Source organism: Moschus berezovskii, chromosome 27 (genome assembly GCF_049115385.1).
Source record: "Moschus berezovskii isolate FMDL1 chromosome 27, NW_MosBer_1.0, whole genome shotgun sequence".
NCBI classification, from domain to species: Eukaryota; Metazoa; Chordata; class Mammalia; order Artiodactyla; family Moschidae; genus Moschus; species Moschus berezovskii.
In genome coordinates this window covers 24,976,722-24,999,112 of record NC_142486.1, presented here as the reverse complement: position 1 = coordinate 24,999,112, position 22,391 = coordinate 24,976,722, and the positions used below count along the sequence as shown (strand labels likewise).

General features: G+C 43.9%; 1 protein-coding gene across 4 annotated transcripts in view; it reads left to right on the top strand.

Moving 5' to 3' along the window:
• The window catches only part of VPS35L (VPS35 endosomal protein sorting factor like), a 146,335-nt gene that overhangs the window by 103,676 nt on the left and 20,268 nt on the right, over window positions 1-22,391 (top strand). For all 4 annotated transcript variants that reach the window (XM_088833183.1, XM_055409583.2, XM_088833181.1 and 1 more), the window contains 2 exons: window positions 204-318; window positions 19,817-19,956. In XM_088833183.1, the coding sequence (XP_088689309.1) occupies window positions 204-318; window positions 19,817-19,956 (255 nt within the window). The remainder of the gene's footprint in view (window positions 1-203; window positions 319-19,816; window positions 19,957-22,391) is intronic.

The window sequence follows — 22,391 nt, the reverse complement described above, 5'->3', positions numbered from 1 at the left end:
CCATTACTGTCTTTGGTTGCCCCTCCTGTTCCTCCCAAAAAGGCAAATACAGCAGAGGCAAGGAGGAGAAATTGGGGTTCATAATGGGGAGATGAATTGTTTTAAGTGTTTTTACTTGAAAATATACGGTGGATGAAAATGAGAAAATTAATCCACTGTGATGGCATTGCCTCGTAACCTGCTGTTTCTCCCCTTTCTTCTAGGCCTGCGTTGCCTACTGCTTCATTACCATTCCCTCCCTGGTGGGGATCTTCACCCGCCTCAATCTCTACCTGCATTCTGGTCAGGTGGCCCTGGCCAACCAGTGCCTCTCCCAAGGTGAGCCCGTCACTCACTTTGCTCTCAGACTTCCTGGCTTCTTAGGAAAGCTGACTCAGCAGTGTGTGAATGCGTGCAGAGAGCTTCCTTTAAGGAGGAAAGAAAAGAAAAAGTGATAAATAAGTGATGAATTTTTTCTTTAGTAGGAAGCACCTCGGACACATACACATTTATAGAGTCAGACAGATTACAGAGCCTGGGTTATTTCCTGTAAGGACCTTCCTACATCTGTCTCAGGCATGTCAGGTCAGGTGGCTCAGACATCCCTAGAGAGTTTTAGAACTTAGGACTGCTCATTCACAGCAGATTCAGGTTTATTTATTGTTGTCAGGGTTTGAAATTCCAGAGATACAGGAGTAGCGTCTAAGCAGTATAGAATGAATATGCTCTACAGTTTGCTGTTAGGGATAAAAATTCTGCCCCAAATGTATTTCTGTAAGAGGTACAGAGCTGTCCTGGAGCCAGGATTGTGCGAGCGGTTGATTTGGGAGGTGATCCCAGGAAGTGTCAGGAGGGTGAGAGGGAGGTGAGACAAGGAAGGGAAGGATGCCAGTGAGGGGTGCGCTGGTGGAGGGTTAGGGTTGTGGGCAGCTGGGTCCTACCCATCGGACCCTCGGTGTCACCGAAGTCTTCAAACATGATTGCTGTCCAAGAACCTTTTCAGACTCTACTTGGTTTTATTCTCAACTCCTGGGTGCTCCAGTAGCCTCTCAGCACCTTTGGGATCAAACCAAAGACACCAGACAGAGACACCAGACACCTGGCCTGAAGTCCCCACATGGTCTGCTGTCTGGCAGCGGCCTTCCGTCCTCAACTCACACCATGCTGTAGCGACGCCGGCTTTTTTCCTGTCCTTTGAACATACTAAGCCATCTACCAGTTCAGAGCCTTTGCCCTTGCTGGTCCCTCTTTCTGGAATGATCTTCCCCCCAGATATTTGCATTTTCTAAAATTACTAGGCCAGAGATGAGAATCAAGCCTTGCCTCTTGGCGTCCTTTCCTGTCCACCCTCGCTAAAGTAACCCCACCTTCCCAGTCACACTGTGTACCATCCTCCTCATGTCTTTGTTGCGCTTGCGGTCATCTGATGCTCTTACTGTGTGTTTGTTTACTTATTGTCTGGACACTCCCTTCCCCCACGAAGACTGCACCTCCCACAAGAGCAGGTGTGTCCTCATTACTCGTCAGCAGACGCGGAACTTGCTCCTAAGGCCTGCTGTGGTAAGGATGATGGGTTTGCAAGAAACAAAACAAAAATTAACAGCCTCTGCCAATAACCCAGTGATGTGCAAAATGAAGGTTAGATTAAATTAATTAATTAGATTAAATTGATGTTCAGTTCAGTTCAGTTCAGTCGCTCAGTCGTGTCCGACTCTCCGCGACCCCATGAATCACAGCACACCAGGCCTCCCTGTCCATCACCAACTCCTGGAGTTCACTCAAACTCATGTCCACAGAGTCAGTGATGTCATCCAGCCATCTCATTCTCGGTCGTCCCCTTCTCCTCTCACCCCAAACCCTACCCAGTATCAGAGTCTTTTCCAGTGAGTCAACTCGTCGCATGAGGTGGCCAAAGTATTGCAGTTTCAGCTTTAGCATCAGTCCTTCCAGTGAACACCCAGGATTGATCTCCTTTAGAATGGACTGGTTGGATCTCCTTGCAGCCCAAGGGAGTCTCAAGAGTCTTCTCCAGCACCACAGTTCAAAAGCATCAATTCTTCGGCGCTCAGCTTTCTTCACAGTCCAACTCTCACATCCATACATGACCACAGGAAAAACCATAGCCTTGACTAGACGGACCTTGGTTGGCAAAGTAATGTCTCTGCTTTTTAATATACTATCTAGGTTGGTCATAACTTTCCTTCCAAGGAGTAAGCGCCTTTTAATTTCATGGCTGCAATCAGCAATTGATGTTAGGAGAGTTTAAATCTTATGAACTGGTTCCCTCTTAAAAAGGTCAGGAATAGTGTGTGGGGACCCCTGAATTTGATGTCACCTGTAGCATTAGGAATGAGTTGTGAGCTGGAGATGCCAGAGCTGTGAGCTGCATGTGGAGGCCCCAGAAGCCTAGATCTTTATTCTCCCAACTTGATAAGCTCAGAGCCATGCCTTGAATGTTACAGATCCCAAACAAACTCAGCGCCCCTGTGTTAGAGCTCTGGCTTCCTCCTCTGCCTCCCCTGCACTTTAAACTGCTACAGGGTGGGGGCGGGGGCAGGAATGCAGCATCCACTTCATGCTTAATAATTTATCCGATGATTTTGCTCAAGTCTCTAAATGCTGTGGTGCTAAACCTTAAAAGCTTGTTGTTGTTCTGAAAGCCACATGCGGCAGTTGCTGGCCAAAATAAATAATAAATTCAATTACTGAGAAAGAGAAGGCTAAATATAAATTAAATGAAGCTTGTGGAAGTGAGCAGATTGGGTTTGTTTGCCTCCTTAAACATCGCCCCCCACCTCAGCTGGTTATAAAACATCCCCTCCCCCCTATTCATTTTCTGGCCTCCCTTGATGCAGCCTCTGCTGTACCTTCATCAGCTGCAGCTTTGCCAGGGCTGGCTCAGCCCAACAGTAAACTCTGGTTGAACCCTGAGCCAGGCCAGCGTGGAGTGCTGACAAAGGCTTATTTCGGGGAGGTCCGTTCTGGTCTTTTGGACATATTGGTTCAGTGTGTAGGCTGGATCGTGCAGGGGGTTGGTCTAGGGCCACCCATTGCCCCCAGATCTTTAGGAGAAATGAAGGACTTGCAAATCAGTTGTCGGTCACGTCTTCTGACCCAGAGATGCCTGTTCGCTGTCACCGGGGAGAGCTCCTTGTCCTTGTTAGGCAGTGGTTCTTTCTGGGAGGTTATCGCCAAGCCACAGCAAGAGTGAGCCCTTCTCTCTTTATCTGGGTTCCTTTATCTGCACAGTCCCTCACCTCAGAAAGGAGGGTGTTTTATAATGAAAGCAGTACTGTTAAAGGTGGCTTCCCTGGTGGCTCAGTGGTAAAGGATCCACCTGCCAATGCAGGAGTCACGGGTTTGATCCCTGGGTCGGAAAGATCCCCTGGAGAAGGAAATAGCAACCCGCTCCAGTATTCTTGCCTGGAAGATCCCCTGGACAGGGAAGCCTGGTGGGCTACAGTCCATGGGGTTGTAAGAGTCAGACATAATGACTCAACAACAACAACAGATGTTAAAAGTGGGTCTTGAAAGAAGAGCATTTGTTTATCAGGGAAAGGCTGTGGGGAAGGGGAGAAGGAATAGTGAGCATTCCAGGTAGAGGAGCCGGCCTGAGCAAAAGAGGGGGTGTGTGGGATCGTATGATGTGTTAGGGATGAGGCCCTAAAGACTGGTGAGTTTCAAACCTCCTGCCTGTGCTGGTCCCAATCCTGATTCTGCTGCTTATGAGTTGTTTGCTCTTGGACTGATTGGCTGGATGGTGCCTCAGTTTCTCCATCTGTAAAGTGGAGATGATGGTGGTGGTTCCTCTGTTGGATTTTTTTTAATTCTTGGCTGTACTGGGTTTTCCTTGCTGTGCAAGGGATTTTGTCTAGCTGCAGCAATCAGGGGCTGCTCTCGAGTTGCAGTGTGCATGCTTCTCATTGCGGTGGCTTCTCTTGCTGTGGAGCATGGGCTCTAGGTGTGAGGGCTTCAGTGGTTGTGGTGTATGGGTTCAGTTGCCCCATTGCATGTGGAGTCTTTCTGGACCAGGGATCCAACCCATGTGCCCTGCATAGCAGGCAGACTCTTATTAATTTTTTAAAAAAATATTAATTTCTTCCATTTGTCTGTGCCAGGTCTTAGTTGTGGCACGCACGATCTTTCACCCGGGATCTTTAATTGAGGCATGGGGCCGGGGCGGCGGGGGATGGTCCATCGTTCCCTGCCTAGGGTTTGAAGCCAGGCCTCCTGCATTGGGAGCACAACGTCTTAACCACTGCACCACCGGGAAGTCCGTGTGGTAGATTAAATGAGAGAAAGTACTGGGGCACTCGGTCCACTGGCACATAGTAGTGGCTCAGTAAAATTAACTTAGTGTAACCATCTCTCAGATGAAAGTATGCTGTGGGGTTTCAGAGCTAACTGCATACAATGCAGCTCTGCAGTTTCAGAGTTCTGAAAGCCAATTCTCATACTCAGAAGCTTGAGAAATCGGCAGGAAAGCTGTTCCTTTCAAGACTGACCTGCTGAATTATCCTGAAAATAACAAATCTGCAGTTCCTCCAAAGATGAAACAACAGTGAGAATATTTAGAGCAAGATAGCGGTAAAAAGAATGATTTTTGTTCTTACCATTAATAATAATGCTTTTCCCTCCTTTAGAATTCTCTTCCCCTCCTTTGTTTGAAAACATTTTTTCCTTCCAGTTTTTTTTTGAGATATGATTAACATATAGCACTGTGTAAGTTTAAGGTGTACAGCATAATGATTTGACTTAAATACAGCATGAACTGCTTACCACAGTAAGTTTAGTGAACACATGTCAGCTCATATAAGTACAAAATTAAAGAAGCTTTTAAAAATATTTTTTCTTTGTGATGAGAACTCTTACAATTTACTCTCTTAACAACTTTCGTACGTAACATACAGCAGTGTTCATTATATTTATCATGTTTCACATTACATCTGTGGTACTTACCTTATAACTGGACGTTTATTCCTTTTGACTGCCTTCATCTAGTTACTCCTCCCCCCGTCCCTCGCTTCTGGTAACCCCAAATCTGACCTGCTTTTCTAGGAGTTTTTTTGTTTTTGTTTTTTTTTTTAACTATAATTGACCTACAAACACAGCATGTTGTTCAGTCACCAAGTCACATCTGACTCTCTGTGACCCCATAAACTGTAGCACATCAGGCTTCCCTGTCCTTCACTATCTCCCTGATTTGCTCAAACTCCTGTCCATTGAGTCGGTGATGCCATCCAACCATCTCATCCTCTGTCGCCCCCTTCTCCTCCTGCCCTCAGTCTTGTCCAGCATCAGGGTCTTTTCCAATGATTCAGCTCTTCGCATCAGGTGGCCATAGTATTGGGGCTTCAGCTTCAGTCCCTCCAATGAATATTCAGGGTTGATTGCCTTCAGGATAGACTGGATTGATTTCTTTGCTGTCCATGGGTCTCTCAGGAGTCTTCTCCAGCACCAGAATTTGAAATCATCAATTCTTTGGCGCTCAGCCTTCTTTATAGTCCAGCTCTCATATCCGTACAGCACTGCATGGTAATTTGATATTTCTAATACCCTTCAAAATGATCATGGTGATAAATCTAGTTAACTCACCACACACAGGTACTACATTGTTATTTACCATATTCCCTACACTGTGTATTTCATACCCTTGACTCATTTACTTTGCAATTGAAAGATTGTACCTATTTATCTCCCTCCCCTAATTTCTCTCCTTCCCTCCCCTAATTTCTCTCCTTCCCCCTCCATACTCCTGTCTGGCATCCACTTATTTGTTCTTTATATCTTACTTTATTTCCATTTCATGTTTGTTCATTTGTTTTCTCTTTTAGATTCTACCTATTTCTTTCCTCCTCTCAATGCATCCTCCCTTAAAAAACTAACTTTGTTTTACTAATTTTTTCTGCATCTACATCTTGGAGAGCTATGCTCAAAAGCCCCATACAAAGTTAGGGTCAGGTTCTTCTGTAAGACATACTGTCCTCACACTATGCACTTGCCCTCATTGTACTTATCAGTATTGTTATTTAACATGTAAATATGTAAAGAATTGTCCACTTCCCTCCCCTGAAGAGTGTCGGCTCCACGAGGTCTCATCTTCCTTATTCCCTGTGCTGTGCCTGGCTCCTGGTGCATTGCCTACTACATGGGCACTCAGTAAATGATGAAGGAATGAATGGCATCACGTGATAATACTGGTTGATAACTCTTTACAGTATTGATGAATGTAAAATGGTACCAAACCTTTTATGGTATGGACATAACTCTTAAGCAACCCTGTTGTTCAGAAGAGTTTCATCAAAGTCCTCTTGCTAGGTTTTAAATAATTCATTTTCCTATTTATAGAAAAAAGAAAACAAGGTAAGCTCAAACATATGCCGAGGCTCATAGACATACTGAATGGAGCCATTGTGCTGGTTTGGTCCATGAGGAACATGGGGATGTGAGGAGAGGCTAAAGCCTGCTGTTATGCAGTCCACTGGCTACTGTGAATCGTAACTGCTGATGGAGGAAGCCAGGGCAGTACAATGGAGGATAAAATAATTTTGTATTTCTGCCTTTTGGAGAGTAAGGAGTGGCCTGTAATGGAGAAAAACAATCTCTATCCACTTAACAAGTCTTTGGAGTTTATGCTTAAGGTCATATTTATTTGTTCTGTTGACAAACCATTTTCTGAAGAATGTGTTTGATGTTACTCTTTTCTCAAACTTAAGGCCTCTCTGGTGATTATGGATGAAGTAGGTTAGTTAATTTTGTTGTAACAGTTCACAGGTGGGCAGATGGCCTGAAGCTTGTCTGAATGCACATGATCTATCCACATTAGGGGAGGTAAGGGCTGGGATGGATGGCAAAGACTGATGGAACCCACAGAAAAGACAAGGGTGTGCCCCCCTCCCTTAAGTTCACTCAGCCCCTTACAATTGTAAATGCCTGTGATTTGCTTCCTCCTGCCAGTAGTTCTTGGCCATTTTTCACGTGCAAACCACTGTGCCAAGCGTTGTGCTGAAATAGGAATACACTTAAAGAGACTTCATGCTCACAGGGGAGAGTGGGTCTGTTTATAGTTATTGCAGCACATGATAAGTGTCATGCATGATGTTCATAAAATGTACCAGGGAATTTTAGAAATGACGCTTGACTTGGAAGAGGAATTTAAAAAAAAAAGAGTTGGCATTGAAAAGTCTGGAAGGTAAGGGGGATCTGTAGATGTTGAAGTGAGACCGGGGGTGGGAGGGGGCATTCTGGCCTAGGCAACAGCAAGAGCAGAGGCCTAGAGGCTGGAAAAATGGTGCCTCTGGAAGGACCGAGTGGGAGGTTGAGTTAGGAAGATAGCTTGAGGACTAATTGTTGAGAGAACTGAATTCCAGGCAAAGCAGTTTAGTTTTATTCAGTACATATTATTTGCTGGGTGGCTGATCTTTTTACAAAAGAGGAAGCTGAAGCTCAGAGGTGTGACATGACTTGCCTGGGAGCATCTAGCAATAAGTGACCTCAAGTGCTCTTTCCACCACTGTGTTTCTCTATAGTTAGGTTAGTTCCTCTAAACATAATCTGGTAGGGTTTTTTCTGTTGGTTTTTTAAAATATTTATTTATTTTTGGCTGCACTAGGTCTTTGCGGCACGTGGGTTTTCTGTAGTTGCAGAGCACACAGGCTTTTCATTGCAGTGGTTTCTCTTGTGGCAGAACATGGGCTTTAGTAGTTGAGCACATGGTTCCAGTAGCTGTGGCTCTCGGGCTCTAGAGTGCAGGCTTAGTAGTTGTGGTACATGGGCTTAGTTTCTTGGCAGCATGTGGGATCTTCACGGATCAGGAATTGAACTGCTGTCCCCTGCATTGCAAGGCAGATTCTCAACCACTGGACCACCAGGTAACCCCCTAATCCAGTGTTTTATTTCTGACCCTTGGTGTGTGTGGTTACTGGAGACCAGTGAGTATAGACTGAACGTTCAGTTCAGTCGCTCAGTCGTGTCCGACTCTCCGCGACCCCATGAATCACAGCACGCCAGGCCTCCCTGTCCATCACCAACTCCCGGAGTTCACTCAAACTCATGTCCACAGAGTCGGTGATGCCATCCAGCCATCTCATTCTCGGTCGTCCCCTTCTCCTCCCGCCCCCAACCTTTCCCAGCATCAGAGTCTTTTCCAGTGAGTCAACTCGTTGCATGAGGTGGCCAAAGTATTGCAGTTTCAGCTTTAGCATCAGTCCTTCCAATGAACACCCAGGATCGATCTCCTTTAGAATGGACTGGTTGGATCTCCTTGCAGTATAAGGGACTCTCAAGAGTCTTCTCCAACACCACAGTTCAAAAGCATCGATTCTTCGGCGATCAGCTTTCTTCACAGTCCAACTCTCACATCCATACATGACCACGGGAAAAACCATTGCCTTGACTAGATGGACCTTGGTTGGCAAAGTAATGTCTCTGCTTTTTAATATACTATCAAGGTTGGTCATAACTTTCCTTCCAAGGAGCAAGCGTCTTTTAATTTCCTGGCTGCAATCAGTATCTGCAGTGATTTTGGAGCCCAAAAAAATAAAGTCTGACACTGTTTCCACTGTTTTTCCATCTATTTCCCATGAAGTGATGGGACCAGATGCCATGATCTTTGTTTTCTGAATGTTGAGCTTCAGGCCAACCTTTTCACTCTCCTCTTTCACTTTCATCAAGAGGCTTTTGAGTTCCTCTTCACTTTCTGCCATAAGGGTGGTGTCATCTGCATATCTGAGGTTATTGATATTTCTCCCAGCAATCTTGATTCCAGCTTGTGCTTCTTCCAGCCCAGCGTTCCTCATGATGTACTCTGCATATAAGTTAAATAAGCAAGGTGACAATATACAACCTTGACGTACTCCTTTTCCTATTTGAAACCAGTCTGTTGTTCCATGTACAGTTCTGACTGTTGCTTCCTGACCTGCATACAGGTTTCTCAAGAGGCAGGTCAGTCATGGTAAACAAAAGAGTCCGAAATGCAGTACTTGGATGCAATCTTAAAAATGACAGAATGATTTCTGTTCGTTTCCAAGGCAAACCATTCAATATTACAGTAACCCAGGCCTATGCCCCAACCAGTAATGCTGAAGAAGCCGAAGTTAATCGGTTCTATGAAGACCTACAAGACCTTTTAGAACTAACACCCAAAAAAGATGTCCTTTTCATTATAGGGGACTGGAATGCAAAAGTAGGAAGTCAAGAAACACCTGAAGTAACAGGCAAATTTGGCCTTGGAGCACGGAATGAAGCAGGGCAAAGGCTAATAGAGTTTTGTCAAGAGAATGCACTGGTGATAGCAAACACCCTCCTCCAACAACACCAGAGAAGACTCTACACATGGACATCACCAGATGGTCAACACCGAAATCAGATTGATTATATTCTTTGCAACCAAAGATGGAGAAGCTGTATACAGTTAGCGAAAACAAGACTGAACGTTAGATAACTTATTTAGGAGACAGTCAGAATTAAGATAAGGAATGCCTAATCCTTTCTGCTTAGGGAAACCCAAGCTTAATATCCACAGAATGACCTTCACAGCTTCCTGTGAACTCACTCAGGGTCAGCAGTAAGGTGTGTCACCCCTGCAGGACCCAGAGATGTGAGTCAGGTGAAACATGGACTGAGTGTGCTTGACTCGGAGAGCGGGCTGGCCTATCAGAGATAGAAGAGAGAACTTACCAGCACATCCTATGGGGTTGCCAAAACTGAGAAGTCATCTGTGTGTCTGAGTGGACTTTCCACATTAAGAGTCGACATTCTGCATAAACCAGGTGGCAAAGTCCAGGTTAAATTAATGCTTAATTGTTAATCACTGACAGTTTCACGTATAAGGTATTTAATTGTCCTTCAGCATTCATTATTTCTTTAAATTTTGCTCTTTACCCGTATCATCAAAGCAGTGGTCCTTAAATCCTCAAACTTAATTCCTATGATGACAAATTCTATTATAAAAACATAGTTTAGTAATAAATGGTATTGAATCTCTATAAATAACTTGCCTATGGATAATAACTTGGCCATTTGGACTATGAGGCTTTGCCCAAAGACACCCCTATCACTTGGTGATGGCATACCTTCATGGCAGACTGCCTTAGTCTGTTTGGGCTGCTGTAACAAAAATACCATGGCCCAGGTGGCTTAATCAACAAATATTTCTTGCTCACAGCTCTGGAAACTGGAAGTCCAAGATCAGGCTACTGACTAATTCATTGTCTAGTGAGGACTTCCTGGTTCATAGACTGTGATCTCATTTTGTCCTCACATGGCAGAAGGGAGGAAGGAGCTCTCTGGGGTCCTTTTATAAGGGCACTAATCCCATTCATGAGGGCAATACCCTCATGACCTAATCACCTCCCGAAGTTCCCACCTCCTGATACCATCACCTCAGTGTTTAGGATTTCAGCATATGAATTGGTGGGGGATAAACATTTAGTCCTATGACAGAGTGAGAGAGTAGACTATGCCCTGTTGTTGCATTTTATATGGTAGTTTTCATTATATAGATATTGTCCAGTCTAAACTTATCCAGAGATGGAAAATTCTGAAGACTGGTGAAAATGTTCAGCAGTGGAGTTGCTGGGACTTGAGAGAGAGTGAACAGTTCTTGTAGCCTGAACCCTACTTTAATAAGGTATATTCAAGGCACGGGAGTCTTTCAACCACTCATGACATTTTTCCTTAAGAAATGTGATGTTTCCTTTCTTGACATTCCCTGGATTAGGACAGCTGTCCTTCTGAGTTGTCCAGGAGGGCATATGATAGCTGAGGTCTGGGAATGGAATGTGGTGGATTACTCTGAGGTCTTGTTTAGGAGTTTATGACCCTGATAAGTAGTAAAGATTTCCATTAGCACTGACCCACTCACTGCACTGTTTAAAACATAAAACGCCACCTCTGAAGGTGGCCTGCACTATTCACTTCCTGATCCTCTCTTATAACTCAGATACTGAGTCGTATTCTGTATTGACAATGCCGAGGACATAGAGGATGAACTTGCTGTCAGAGATTGCAGTTAAACTTGAGTTTTATCATGTATGACATGTGTTTGAGGAGACTGTCTTGTATCCTCTTGAAAAATAGACAGCCTGTACTTTATCTTAATGATTTTTAGTTTAATATTCCATGCTCATTTGAAAAAATATTCTGACAATACAGAATTGCAGATCTTAAAGAAAGTAAAAAGCCCCCAGATAAAAGTCACCTGTTAGTATGCTCTTTCTCCTTGCTTCTGAAAAGTCCACTGTTTACAGTCTGTATATTTGCAGAAGGGGCTACTCTTTGGAACGCCCTTTGACCATCGTGCCTGTCTGCCTCACAGACAGTCTTGATTTTTTCCTTCTATGCCCTTTTATTCTTGCATGCTCTCTGCCTCTCTCCTCTCCTCTTCTCCCCTATCTGTATTCTTATATGAACATGCAGTCCCACCAAGCCCCACCTTAGAAATGGGAATGTGACTTCCCCAATGTTTTTCAACTTGCTTCTTTTGCTGATCAATAAATTTTGGCCTCTGTCCTCACACCTTCTTCCTGCCCACCATGTTAATACATGTAGATTCACCCCATGCTTTGTAAGGATTATTCAGTATTCTATTTCTTTTCTTTCTTTCTTTTTTGGGCAGGGCAGGGTGGGCTATACATTATTTCCCCAAACCCCGCTTCCATTTTTTCCCCCAAACTCCTATTGAAAAACATTTGAACTCTTTCTAGTTTTTTTTGCTCCTATAGACAGTGAGCAACCTGCATCCTAACTGAGCATTTTGAAACTTTCTGACAGTTGTCTGATTGACTGATACTTTCCTCTCTCAGAACCTGGAACCTTGTTCAGAGAGAGTCCTATGCAGAGCTTCAGTGCACAGAACAGATAGCAGTGGGGCTCCTCAGGGGGTCATGTGTGTGGGAGGCTGCTGGCCCCTCAGTTTCTGCAGGAGCTGGAAGATACCTCAAAGCATAGGGTGAACAAAACCTTTTCAAGCCTTGAGAAGAAATGAAGCTGTCTAGTGAGCATGCTCTGACTCCCTTTGTAGAGCAGAGAATCATTGACTGTGGAGTGCAGTGCAGCACCCCGAGCCCTGGAATGTGTGTGTCACCCTCAGCTTAGCGCCTGGCCTTATGCAGGTGAAGGGGGTGGGCGACCCTCAGGGCGCGGCAGGAGTGCTAGAGTCCACAGTGATCCTTCCCCAGCTCTATCCTCAGCATGCCCTGCTCTAGTAAAGAAGGAAGGGGCTACTCTTCGAAACGCCCTTTGACCATCCTGCCTGTCTACCTCACTGCCCCTTCTGTCCTGTACATTTCTGTGATTGAAAAGTTTGTAATAAATTTGTATTGACTTTGCTAAAGAAAAATTATTTTTGGAAATATGTAAATAAAAATTCCAAAACAGTAACCTAGCAGTACATGAAAGATCCTGGTTTTCTTCACTCTCAGCCAACACTCCTGGATAACACTTTGTAGTTTGGCATTATCTTGCCTCCCTTTCTTTATGCATCCAGCTAAATATGTTCATGGGGCTTCCTAGGTAGCTGAGTGGTAAAGAATCTGCCTGCCAAGCAGGAGACTTGTGTTCGATCCCTGGGTCAGGACAATCCCCTGGAGAAGGAAATGGCAACCCGCTCCAGTATTCTTGCCCGGAAAATCCCATGGGGAGAGGAGCCTGGCAGGCTATAGCCCTGGCAGGGATCGCGAGGAATTGGACATGACTTAGTGACTAAACACAAAAACAACAAAAATATATGTGTATATATATTTCTTTTCTTGTAAAGATAGTATCACGCTATATACAGTTGTTTAACATTTTTTCCTTAGTATATCATAGGTACAACGTATTATACTTCGAAGCATACCAAAGTACTGTTCTCTTTATTAGCAATATCATTTCCACAGTGTGGCAGTGCAATAATTTCTTTAACTAGTCCCTTATGGTTGAATTGATTTCAGGTTTTCTCCAGTCAAGCTAAATTGATGTAAAAAAACCTTCACGCGTGGAGAACCGTTGACTCAATTATTCGCAGTAACTAGGCAGCATGGGTAATACAGGTAATCCCAACATACCTAGTTTACTTAGTACCTTCAGCCGAGCCCTTATTTTCAGCTCCTCCCAGGGTTTGCTAGTGGCAAATACTTTAGTGATCATTCTGTAGTTTCAGTGGCTGTGTGTTTGGGTGTGTTTGATTTCTCCTCATTGATTTCCTTTGGTATTCTGCAGATCCTTCTGAAACTCCCCAGGTTGGGAAACAAAAACTTGTAACTTCGAACAGAAAATTATCAAAAGTTCAATGCTAGGCCTCCCTGGGAAATGAGGAGGTAGCCTGCTCTGGCTGAATTTGCTTACTACTTCTATTTGCTTCTGGCGGAATGTCTCCAGATTAAACCTTTCAGAATGTGCCATTTGCTATTAGAAAGTCATATTCTGCCTTTAGCTGAAGGATTTAGAACAATTTTTTTTTTCAAACCTGTTGAATCATAAAATTCACTGGAGAAACTTGTTTCTTTAAAAAAAGATGAATCAGATGATCAGGATGGTAAATTTGATGTTGTGTGCCTTTTATCTCTTTAAAAAAAAAGGAGGAAAAAAGGAAATGTACCAAATTCCACTTTTTGGCTGTAAAAGAGAACAAAGATGTGCCTTATATACATGAAGGATTAATCTCCAAGACTATCGTTAAGTAGTGGGTGAGGAGTTGCAAAATGGTGTCTGCTGTGTGTTAACTCTGTAAAAAGAGGAAGAAAGAAAGAAAAATAAAAGGAGAACGTATTTGTTTCTGTGTACTTGGAAGCATACCCAAGCAGCAGATAATAGTCTTTGCCTCTGGGAAGGGAAACTGGATGGCCAGAGACAGGAGTGAGAGGAGAATTACGTGACTCTGTTAGTTATTGAAAGATAAATATTTTTTTTAAAGTTAGATTTCTGAGTCTCTGTCTTGGACAGTCTGGTTTAATATCATACATTTAAGGTAGAGCTTAGGAACCTATATATGTATTTTAATTAATAACTTTATGGAGAATTGATTCATGTAGCATAAAATCCATCCTCTTAAGGTGTACAGTTCAGTGGTTTTTAGTATATTTGGAATTTTGTGATCATGGTCATTAATTCCAGAACATTTCCATTTCCCCAAAAGAAAACCCAAAATCATTAAGCAGTCATTCTCCACTCTGCCAACCACCAGTCTTCTTTTTGTTTTGATGGATTTGCTCATTCCAGTCATTTCATATAAATAGAGTCATACAATGCAGCTCTTTTATGACTAGTTCCATTCATTTAGCATAATGATTTTCAAGAGTCACTCACATGGTAGCGTGTATGTCCATATACATGCAGCATCCATGTAGAACTGGAGGAGCCTCCAAATTATTTTGCAAAATGGCTTTACCATGTTCCATTCCCCTCAGTTTGCAGATGGATGTTTGGGGACCTGGGAGCTGTATTTTTTTTTTTTTAAAAAAGGATCTTGATGAGTCTTATGATCAAGCAATTTTGGAAAACATCATCTTTGAGAGTAGCACGGTCCCTCTTACTGCGACTTCAGGGACACTGGCTGTGTTTGTCCTCCACCAGTGCCCTGCAGCACTTGAAGGACGTGTTGATTACTGTGCAGAGAACAGCAGCAGAATGCCTGTCTGCAGAGCAGTCAGCACCCCAAGAAAAAGGATCTCAAACAGAAAGAACTCTGGGGTGAGATCGGCCAGGCCTGAGTCTATTTTTTTCTTTAATTTTTTTTTGAAGGTGAAATATGGAAAAGAAACCTAACTATCCCTTGAAACCTCAGAAGATTCAGATGGAGGAAGGCATAGCATGAGGGAGCCAGTGCATATATTGGGTTGGCCAAAAAGTTTGTTCAAGTTTTTCTTACGGAAAAACCCGAATGAACCTTTTGGCCAACCCATACACACTTTTTCTTCTCCCAGTGGAACAAGGGTAATAGTCTTTATGAATTGGAATCTGATTTCTCCTTTTCCTAGAGGTCTTTAAAAAAAATTTAACTCATTTTATCTGTAATTGTCTTCTCTGACTTTTAATGGCCACAATGAGTCAAGTGTACTATAGGTTAAGTGTTAACTATAGTGAAGTGTTACTATAGTGTTGTTGTAGGTTATATAGAAACAGAGATATAATGTTGTATACATGAAACTTACATAATGTTATAAACAAACTTCAGTTTTTTAAATGTTATATTATGATTATTCTGAACTCTATGAGAAAAAAACTTTTCATACACAGCAGCATTTGAGTTCTAATCACTAAGACAAAATTAAGAAGTCTTCTAGACAAGACTTTATATATTTGGGGCCAGTCTTCTGAGGTTAGAAACCTGCTTTGAAGCATTTCCTGCCTCAACACTCAAGTAACTATTTCTTGTAGCTCCCTCCCCTCAATGGGGCTTCAGTGGGGCGACTGTGAGGAGCAGAGCACTCACACATGGTGGCTGCCTCCTTTATGAGCCATAATAATGGGCACTTTTCTCAGGGCCACTTGGTAACAAGCATATAAATAGAATAAACAGTCTTTCAAGTTGTTCTGAGCAGAATTTTAGTTCCTGCCAAGAGAAGCTCTTCACCTTATTTTCTAATGGACTTAATGTCCTCACCGGAAAGCGGTGCCTGTGGAGCCAGGAGGAAAATGCCAGACGTGGTGGAGTCCAGGCCTGCCTGTGCTCTCGGGGGTGGGGGTGGGGGGGGGTAACGTCAAGGGCAGGTTCAGCTCTTTTTTTTTTAAATTTTTGTATTGTGGTTAAGTTTACACAACATGAAATTTACCATTATAACCATTTTTGAGTGTACAATTCAGTGGCTTTAAGTCCATTGACAACCCTGTGCAACCATCACCACTATCCGTTTCCAGAACTATTTCATCATCCCAAAGAGAATGAAACTCTGTACCCGTTAAGTGGTAACTCTGTTCCCTCCTTCCCATTCTACTTTACCTCTCTGAATTTGACCACTCTGAATACTTCATACAATGAAATCAGATACTGTTCGTCCTTTTGTCTGACTCATTTCAGTTCAGTTCAGTTGTGTCCAACTCTTGGCGACCCCATGGACTGCAGCACACCTGTCCATCACCAACTCCCGGAGCTTGCTCAAACTCACTTCCATTGAGTCGGTGATGCCATCCAACCGTCTCATCCTCTGTCGTCCCCTTCTCCTCCTGCCCTCAGTCTTTCCCACCATCAGGGTCTTTTCTAATGAGTCAGTTCTTTGCATCAGGTGGACGAAGTATTGGAGCTTCAGCATCAGCCCTTCCAATGAATATTCAGTACTGATTTTTTTAGGATTGACTGGTGTGATCTCCTTGCTGCCCAAAGGACTGTCAAGAGTCTTCTCCAACACCACAGTTTAAAGCATCAATTTTTCAGCGCTCAGCTTTCTTTATAGTCCAACTCTCACATCCATACATGAACACTGGAAAAACCATAGCCTTGACTAGACGGACCTTTGCTGACAAAGTAATGTCTCTGCTTTTTAATATGCTATCTAGGTTTGTCATAGCTTTTCTTCCAAGGAGCAACTGTCTTTTTAATTTCATGGCTGCAGTCACCATATGCAGTGATTTTGGAGCCCCCAAAAATAAAATCTGTCACTCTTTCCATTGATTCCCTATCTATTTGCTATGAAGCGATGGGACCGGATGCCGTGATCTTAGTTTTTTGAATGTTGAGTTTTAAACTAGCTGTTTCACTCTCCTCTTTCACTTTCATCAGGAGGCTCTTTAATTCCTCTACACTTTCTGCCATAAGGGTGGTGTCATCTGTATATCTGAGGTTTTTGACTTTTCTCCCAGCAATCTTGATTCCAGCTTGTGCTTCATCCAGCCCGGCATTTCTCATGATGTACTCTGCATATAAGTTAAATAAGCAGACAATATACAGCCTTGACATACTACTTTCCCAATTTGGAACATTTTCAAACTTTGTCCATATTTCTAGCATATGTAAGAACTTCTTTCCTTTTTAAGGCCTTGTAATACCCCTTTGTGTATATGTACCATGTTTTGTTGGGCTTTCCATGTGGCACTAGTGGTAAAGAACCTGCCAGCCAATGCAGGAAACATTAAGAGACTCGGGTTCTATACATCGGAGGGATCCCCTGGAGGATGACTTGGCAACCCATTCCAGTATTCTTGCCTGGCGAATCCCATGGACAGAGGAGGCTGGCAGGCTACATACAGTACATAGGGTTGCAAAGAGTCAGACATGACTGAAGTGACTTAGCACGCATGCACATGTATTATGTTTTGTTTATGTTCATTGGGTTGTTTCCACCTTTTAGCTCTTGTGAATATTGTTGCTGTGAGCATTGATGTATAAATATCTGTTTGAGCCCCTGCTTTCATTTCTTTGGGGTAGACACCTAGAAGTGGCATTGCTGCTGCTGCTGCTAAGTCGCTTCAGTCGTGTCCGACTCTGTGTGACCCCATAGACGGCAGCCCACCAGGCTCCCCCATCCCTGGGATTCTCCAGGCAAGAACACTGCAGTGGGTTGCCATTTCCTTCTCCAATGCATGAAAGTGAAAAGTGAAAGTGAAGTCGCTCAGTCATATCCAACTCTTAGCGACCCCATGGGCTGCAGCCTACCAGGCTTCTCCACCCATGGGATTTTCCAGGCAAGAGTACTGGAGTGGGGTGCCATTGCCTTCTCCGGTGGCATTGCTAGTAGATGGTAATTCTGTGTTTACCTTTTTCAGGAACCACCAGGCTATTTTCTACAGCAACTGCACCAGTTTAGATTCTTAGCAGTACATAAGAGACTTCAGTTTCATTGCCAACACTTGTTATTTCCTGGCTTTTGTTTCTGTTTTTTGTCATAGTGGGCCTGCTCATGGGTGTGAGATGATATTTCACTGTGTTTTTGATTTGCACTTCTCATGATGAATGGTTTGAGCATCTTTTCATATGCTTGATGACCATTCGTGTATTTTCTTTGGAAAAAATGTCCATTTAGGGTAACCTTCAGTTAGGTAACTTGTTTTTTCATTGTTGTAGAATTTCTTTTGCGTTCTGGATGTAATAAACTCTTTATGACCGCTATCATTTGCAGACTTGTGCTTCTGTTAAAAAACACAAATCTGATTGTGTCACTCATTGCTAATGATGGCCTTTAAATTCTGCTCAGCTCCGTCTTTTACCATCCATGGGCTACTTTCACCTGGCCACTCACTTTCTGAACTTGGTTTGTCATCTGGGTGTGGAAATGAGTGTACCTTCCCCATAGGCCTGCTTGAGTACTGAGAATGTAAGAGGCCTGGGAGTTCCTCTGGTTTTCGTGAATAGTGCCGCTTACTACTGTCTGGAGGCCAAGACAGAAGATCCTGCAGCTTCTGACTCTTTCTGGGAGGTTCATCTACTGGAACCCCTATATTAAGATGAGATCAGCTGCTCTGCATCCCCCTGAGAGCAGAGCAGAGAGCAGGTTCCAGCAGATAGGTGTTAATGAGTGTGATCACATTGGGCTCACCACCACACTTAATGTTGTCAACTCTTGACCCCTCTGTATCCGTGAATGTGGTTAAGGGTGCCATTGCGGGGTCCCAGAAGCAGCCTGGGAGGCAAGCTTCTGGAGCAGAGGGAACTTCATGTAGTAAACCTGGTGTCTTTGCATATTGTGATTTTTTTTTTTCTTTGGAAGAAGGAAGAGAAGGCAAAACCCCACTCTCCAGCTTCAGACGCAGACTCTTCTCATTAAGGGCCGGCCTCTGTCCCCGGCCGGCCTGGGCGTCTGTTGTTGCATCTGCCCCTCTGCTGCGCTGGCAGGGCTCCAGTTTGAACTTGGGGTGCTGCCGGCCAGAGAGCTGTTCTCTCTGCATCACTGCGGGCCACTTCAGAGTGGAAGTGTATTTGGACCATGCAAATGTTTGATCTCGTTGGGCAGTTTAAAATTTCATTTGTCGGGTCAGTGTTCTGTCTGCTTTGACCCCGAGGCTCTTTCTCATGGTTAATAGTTCGGCAGTTCTGGCAGGAGCCCTCTCTCTCCCTCTCCATCTCACCGCCCCCTCCCCTGCAGTCCTCCCCTCCACCCCTTCCTCCCCCTCTGTGCCCTCCTGTCGCTCCCTCTTTCTCAGCACCCCACTTCCTCTTCATCCCTCCCCCTCTCTTCCCCCCTCCCCTTCCTTCCTTCCTCTCACCCTTGGAGGTCTTCTTGGTTTACAGACTGTTACATATTTTTTAAAATGCCTTCATTTTCCAGTTGATTCCCTGGAACTGTCACCTAATCAGAAATCTTTAAAGCTATATGAGCGTGTATGCATGCACGCACACCCTTTGCTTCAGACATTTCCATTGTTATTTCCTTAACAAATATAGCATGCATTAGGGTAGATTCAGACAAACCAGATCTTGACCTGGGCTCCATCACCGCAGCTGGACGCTCCTGCATACACTGGCTCTGTTGTAGGACCAGGCACGTCTCTTTCTGCAGCCATGGAGTGGGCCCTCGGACAGTACTTTCTTCCTGGGCTGGACAGGAGGGTTGACTGAGCCAGTTCAGGTGAAGCCTTCAATCCCAGCAACTGTGACTTCTGTGCTGTCTGTGATAATTTGCCATGCACTTTTTTCACTTACTATCTAAAGCCAGTTTGACTGAGGTTCTTGGAACCAGATTGCTCCAAGAAGGAAGGAGGAGAAGAGAAGAGCTGGGGGTAACAGCAGCACCTCTCACTGAAATGTCCCACTGAGTCAGTCACGGTGCAGAAACCCTCTTCGAGGACCCGCCAGCTGTCTTGGGCCCTCGGTGTGGCCTGACTTCCACATACCTCTCTCAGGCTTGGCTTCTGGGCCGTGTGAAAAAGAAAGCAGACCCTGAATTTTTCGGCATTCTCATATGTGGACTTCTCTTCTGTCTTGCAGCTGATGCCTTTTTCAAAGCCGCCATAAGCCTCGTTCCAGAAGTTCCCAAGATGATTAATATTGATGGAAAGATGCGGCCCTCAGAATCATTCCTTCTGGAATTCCTCTGCAATTTCTTTTCTACGTTATTAATAGTTCCGGTACGTTGCCCCAGAAGACCTGTAGGTGATATCTTTCTTTGACCTGTTTTATACACATTCTTTGCCCTGGAAGTGCAGGGATGTTCTATCTATATCTTTGTTCGTTTTGTAGTCAGATATTTGAATTTCTCAATGCATTTCTATTCATTTGTGTCTAGGGTAAATGGTCAAGGCTCCCTATATGGAGAAGGAGGTACTACTTGTTCAGGGCTCAAGCCACTGGACCAAGACACCTAGGGTGAAAGCCCTTCCTCTCCTTCCAGCTCTGTAGTTTCAGATGATTGTATAACATCACCAGGCTTCAGTTTCCTCATTTACAAAATGGGCATAATAATAGTATCTACATGTCTAGGTTGTGGTGAGGATTAAGTGAGCAAATATACGTAGGTGGTTAGAACAGTGCCTTGTGCTATGCTTAGTCACTCTGTCATGTCCAACTCTTTATGACCCCGTGGACTGCAGCCGGCCAGGCTCCTCTGTCCATGGGGATTCTCCAGGCAAGAATGCTGGAGTGGGTTGCCGTCTCCCTTCTCCAAACAGTGCCTTAGTACTTAGTAAGGACTTGAAGAGGTAATGGTGATGTTATTTTGATGGCAAATACCAGAATACACAACAAGATAGTGAAAGTCAAAGGGCTATTTTTGGAAGATGCTGGGGTTTCTTGTGGAATATAGGGAATGGGTCATCAGGCTTAGGCTGGAAGGAATCAAGGCCACTCCCAGGATCCAGCATTAGGGCCCTCACCCTAGATGGGGTTCTTAACTTGGGGTCCACCTAACCCATGGGGATCTGGCAGAGCAACCATGAATTCAGATGAGAGGAAAAAAAAAAAACTTTTTTACAAACCTCAGTGAAATTTAGCCTTTCACTTCATTATGAACCACATTCAATGAGCCACAGTACCAGTTGTAGTAACTGGGACTTAGTCACCAAAATAATCAGCAGTGTGTTTATATCACATTTCAGGTGTGAGAGATATTTCAGAAGACTATCTACATGTTTCCTTCCTTCACAAGTGCAGTAGTTATTAGGCCCATTGGCTACTTCTGTTATTTAAATGTATTCACCAAGAAGTAATAGATTACCGTATAACAAATACGTTGAAAAAATATTTTGACAACTGTATTTAGCATAACTGATTTCCTTTGTGGTCTTATGTATTTTATTTTCTACATTAGAAATAGAACTCTGAGTTGGGTGTAGGCTTCACCAGGTCATAACAAAGTCCAGGCACAAAATGGATTGGCTCATGGTGAAGCCAAATGTGCGTAGAAACCATGGATGCTTTTTTAAAATGCAGTCTTGTTTTGTCCCATTCCCACTTCCGTACTGAGAGTCTCACTCAGTAGATGAGATTGGCCCCGGAATCATCATTTTTGACAGCTCCCTTGAGTCAAGTATAGGTGGTCCTAGGATCACACTTTAAGAAACATCCCTCTGGTCTCAGGCCATGAAACATACAGCTCCCACAAGTATGGGGTTACTTTGGGGTGATGAAAATGTTCTAAAATTGTGATGATGATCGTGAATGTATGAACAACTGGTGAATTGTGCATTTTAAGTGGATGAACTGTTGGGTGTGTGAATCATCTCAGTGAAGCTGAGAAAACAAAAACTGAGTTGCTCCACATTTTCCAAGTTCAAATCCCAAATTCTTTGAAGAGAGCCTGGGATGTCCGGGAGGCAAGCTTGATGCTCAGCTTCAGTGTGTTCAGGTATCCTTCTTAGTAATTTAATCAGTCCCTCTCATTTTTTGATATTCTAGTTATTTGTCAGGTGATAAAATCAGGATTTCTAATGAGGAAGTGGATCAGTGTCATTGCTTACTGATTAATTGGGTTACCTTTTCCTTCTGCATATGGGGCTTTCTCCGTTAAAAATCCCTGGAGCCTTGTGCTTGGAGTCAGAAACTTGTGTTAGTCCTGACCCAATGACCCAACAGCCTTGTGGCCTTGAGAAAGTTTTGTAACTTTCAGAATCTCCGTTGTCACTTTTCTAAAATATCATCCAGATACACACCTAGCAGAGCCGCTTTGAGGGTCAACTGAAAATATCGCTATGAAAGTGCTTCATGAACCAGAAGCTTGGTCCCTGGGATCACAAACTGATGACCAGTGGGTGGAATCTAGCCTGGAGACACACTTGTTGGCTGCATCACGATGGAAAACATTTGGAATGAATTACCCCTATTTAAAATTTGTAGATCACAGAGAAACCCAGATTTCCATTTCCTTGAGAAAAAATCAGGTCCAGCCCTATGAGGCCCGCATTCCCCGCCTGGCTAGTTGTCTTCAGCTGGAGAGCAGCTGCCTGTCCCAGGGGGGCACGTGTACTCTCTCTAGGTCCCAGGGCGCCTCTGGGTCCATTAAACCCTTTTCTGTTGCTTACCTGTTCCCTTAGGCATTCAGGTAATCCCACCCCTGCCAAACTTCATT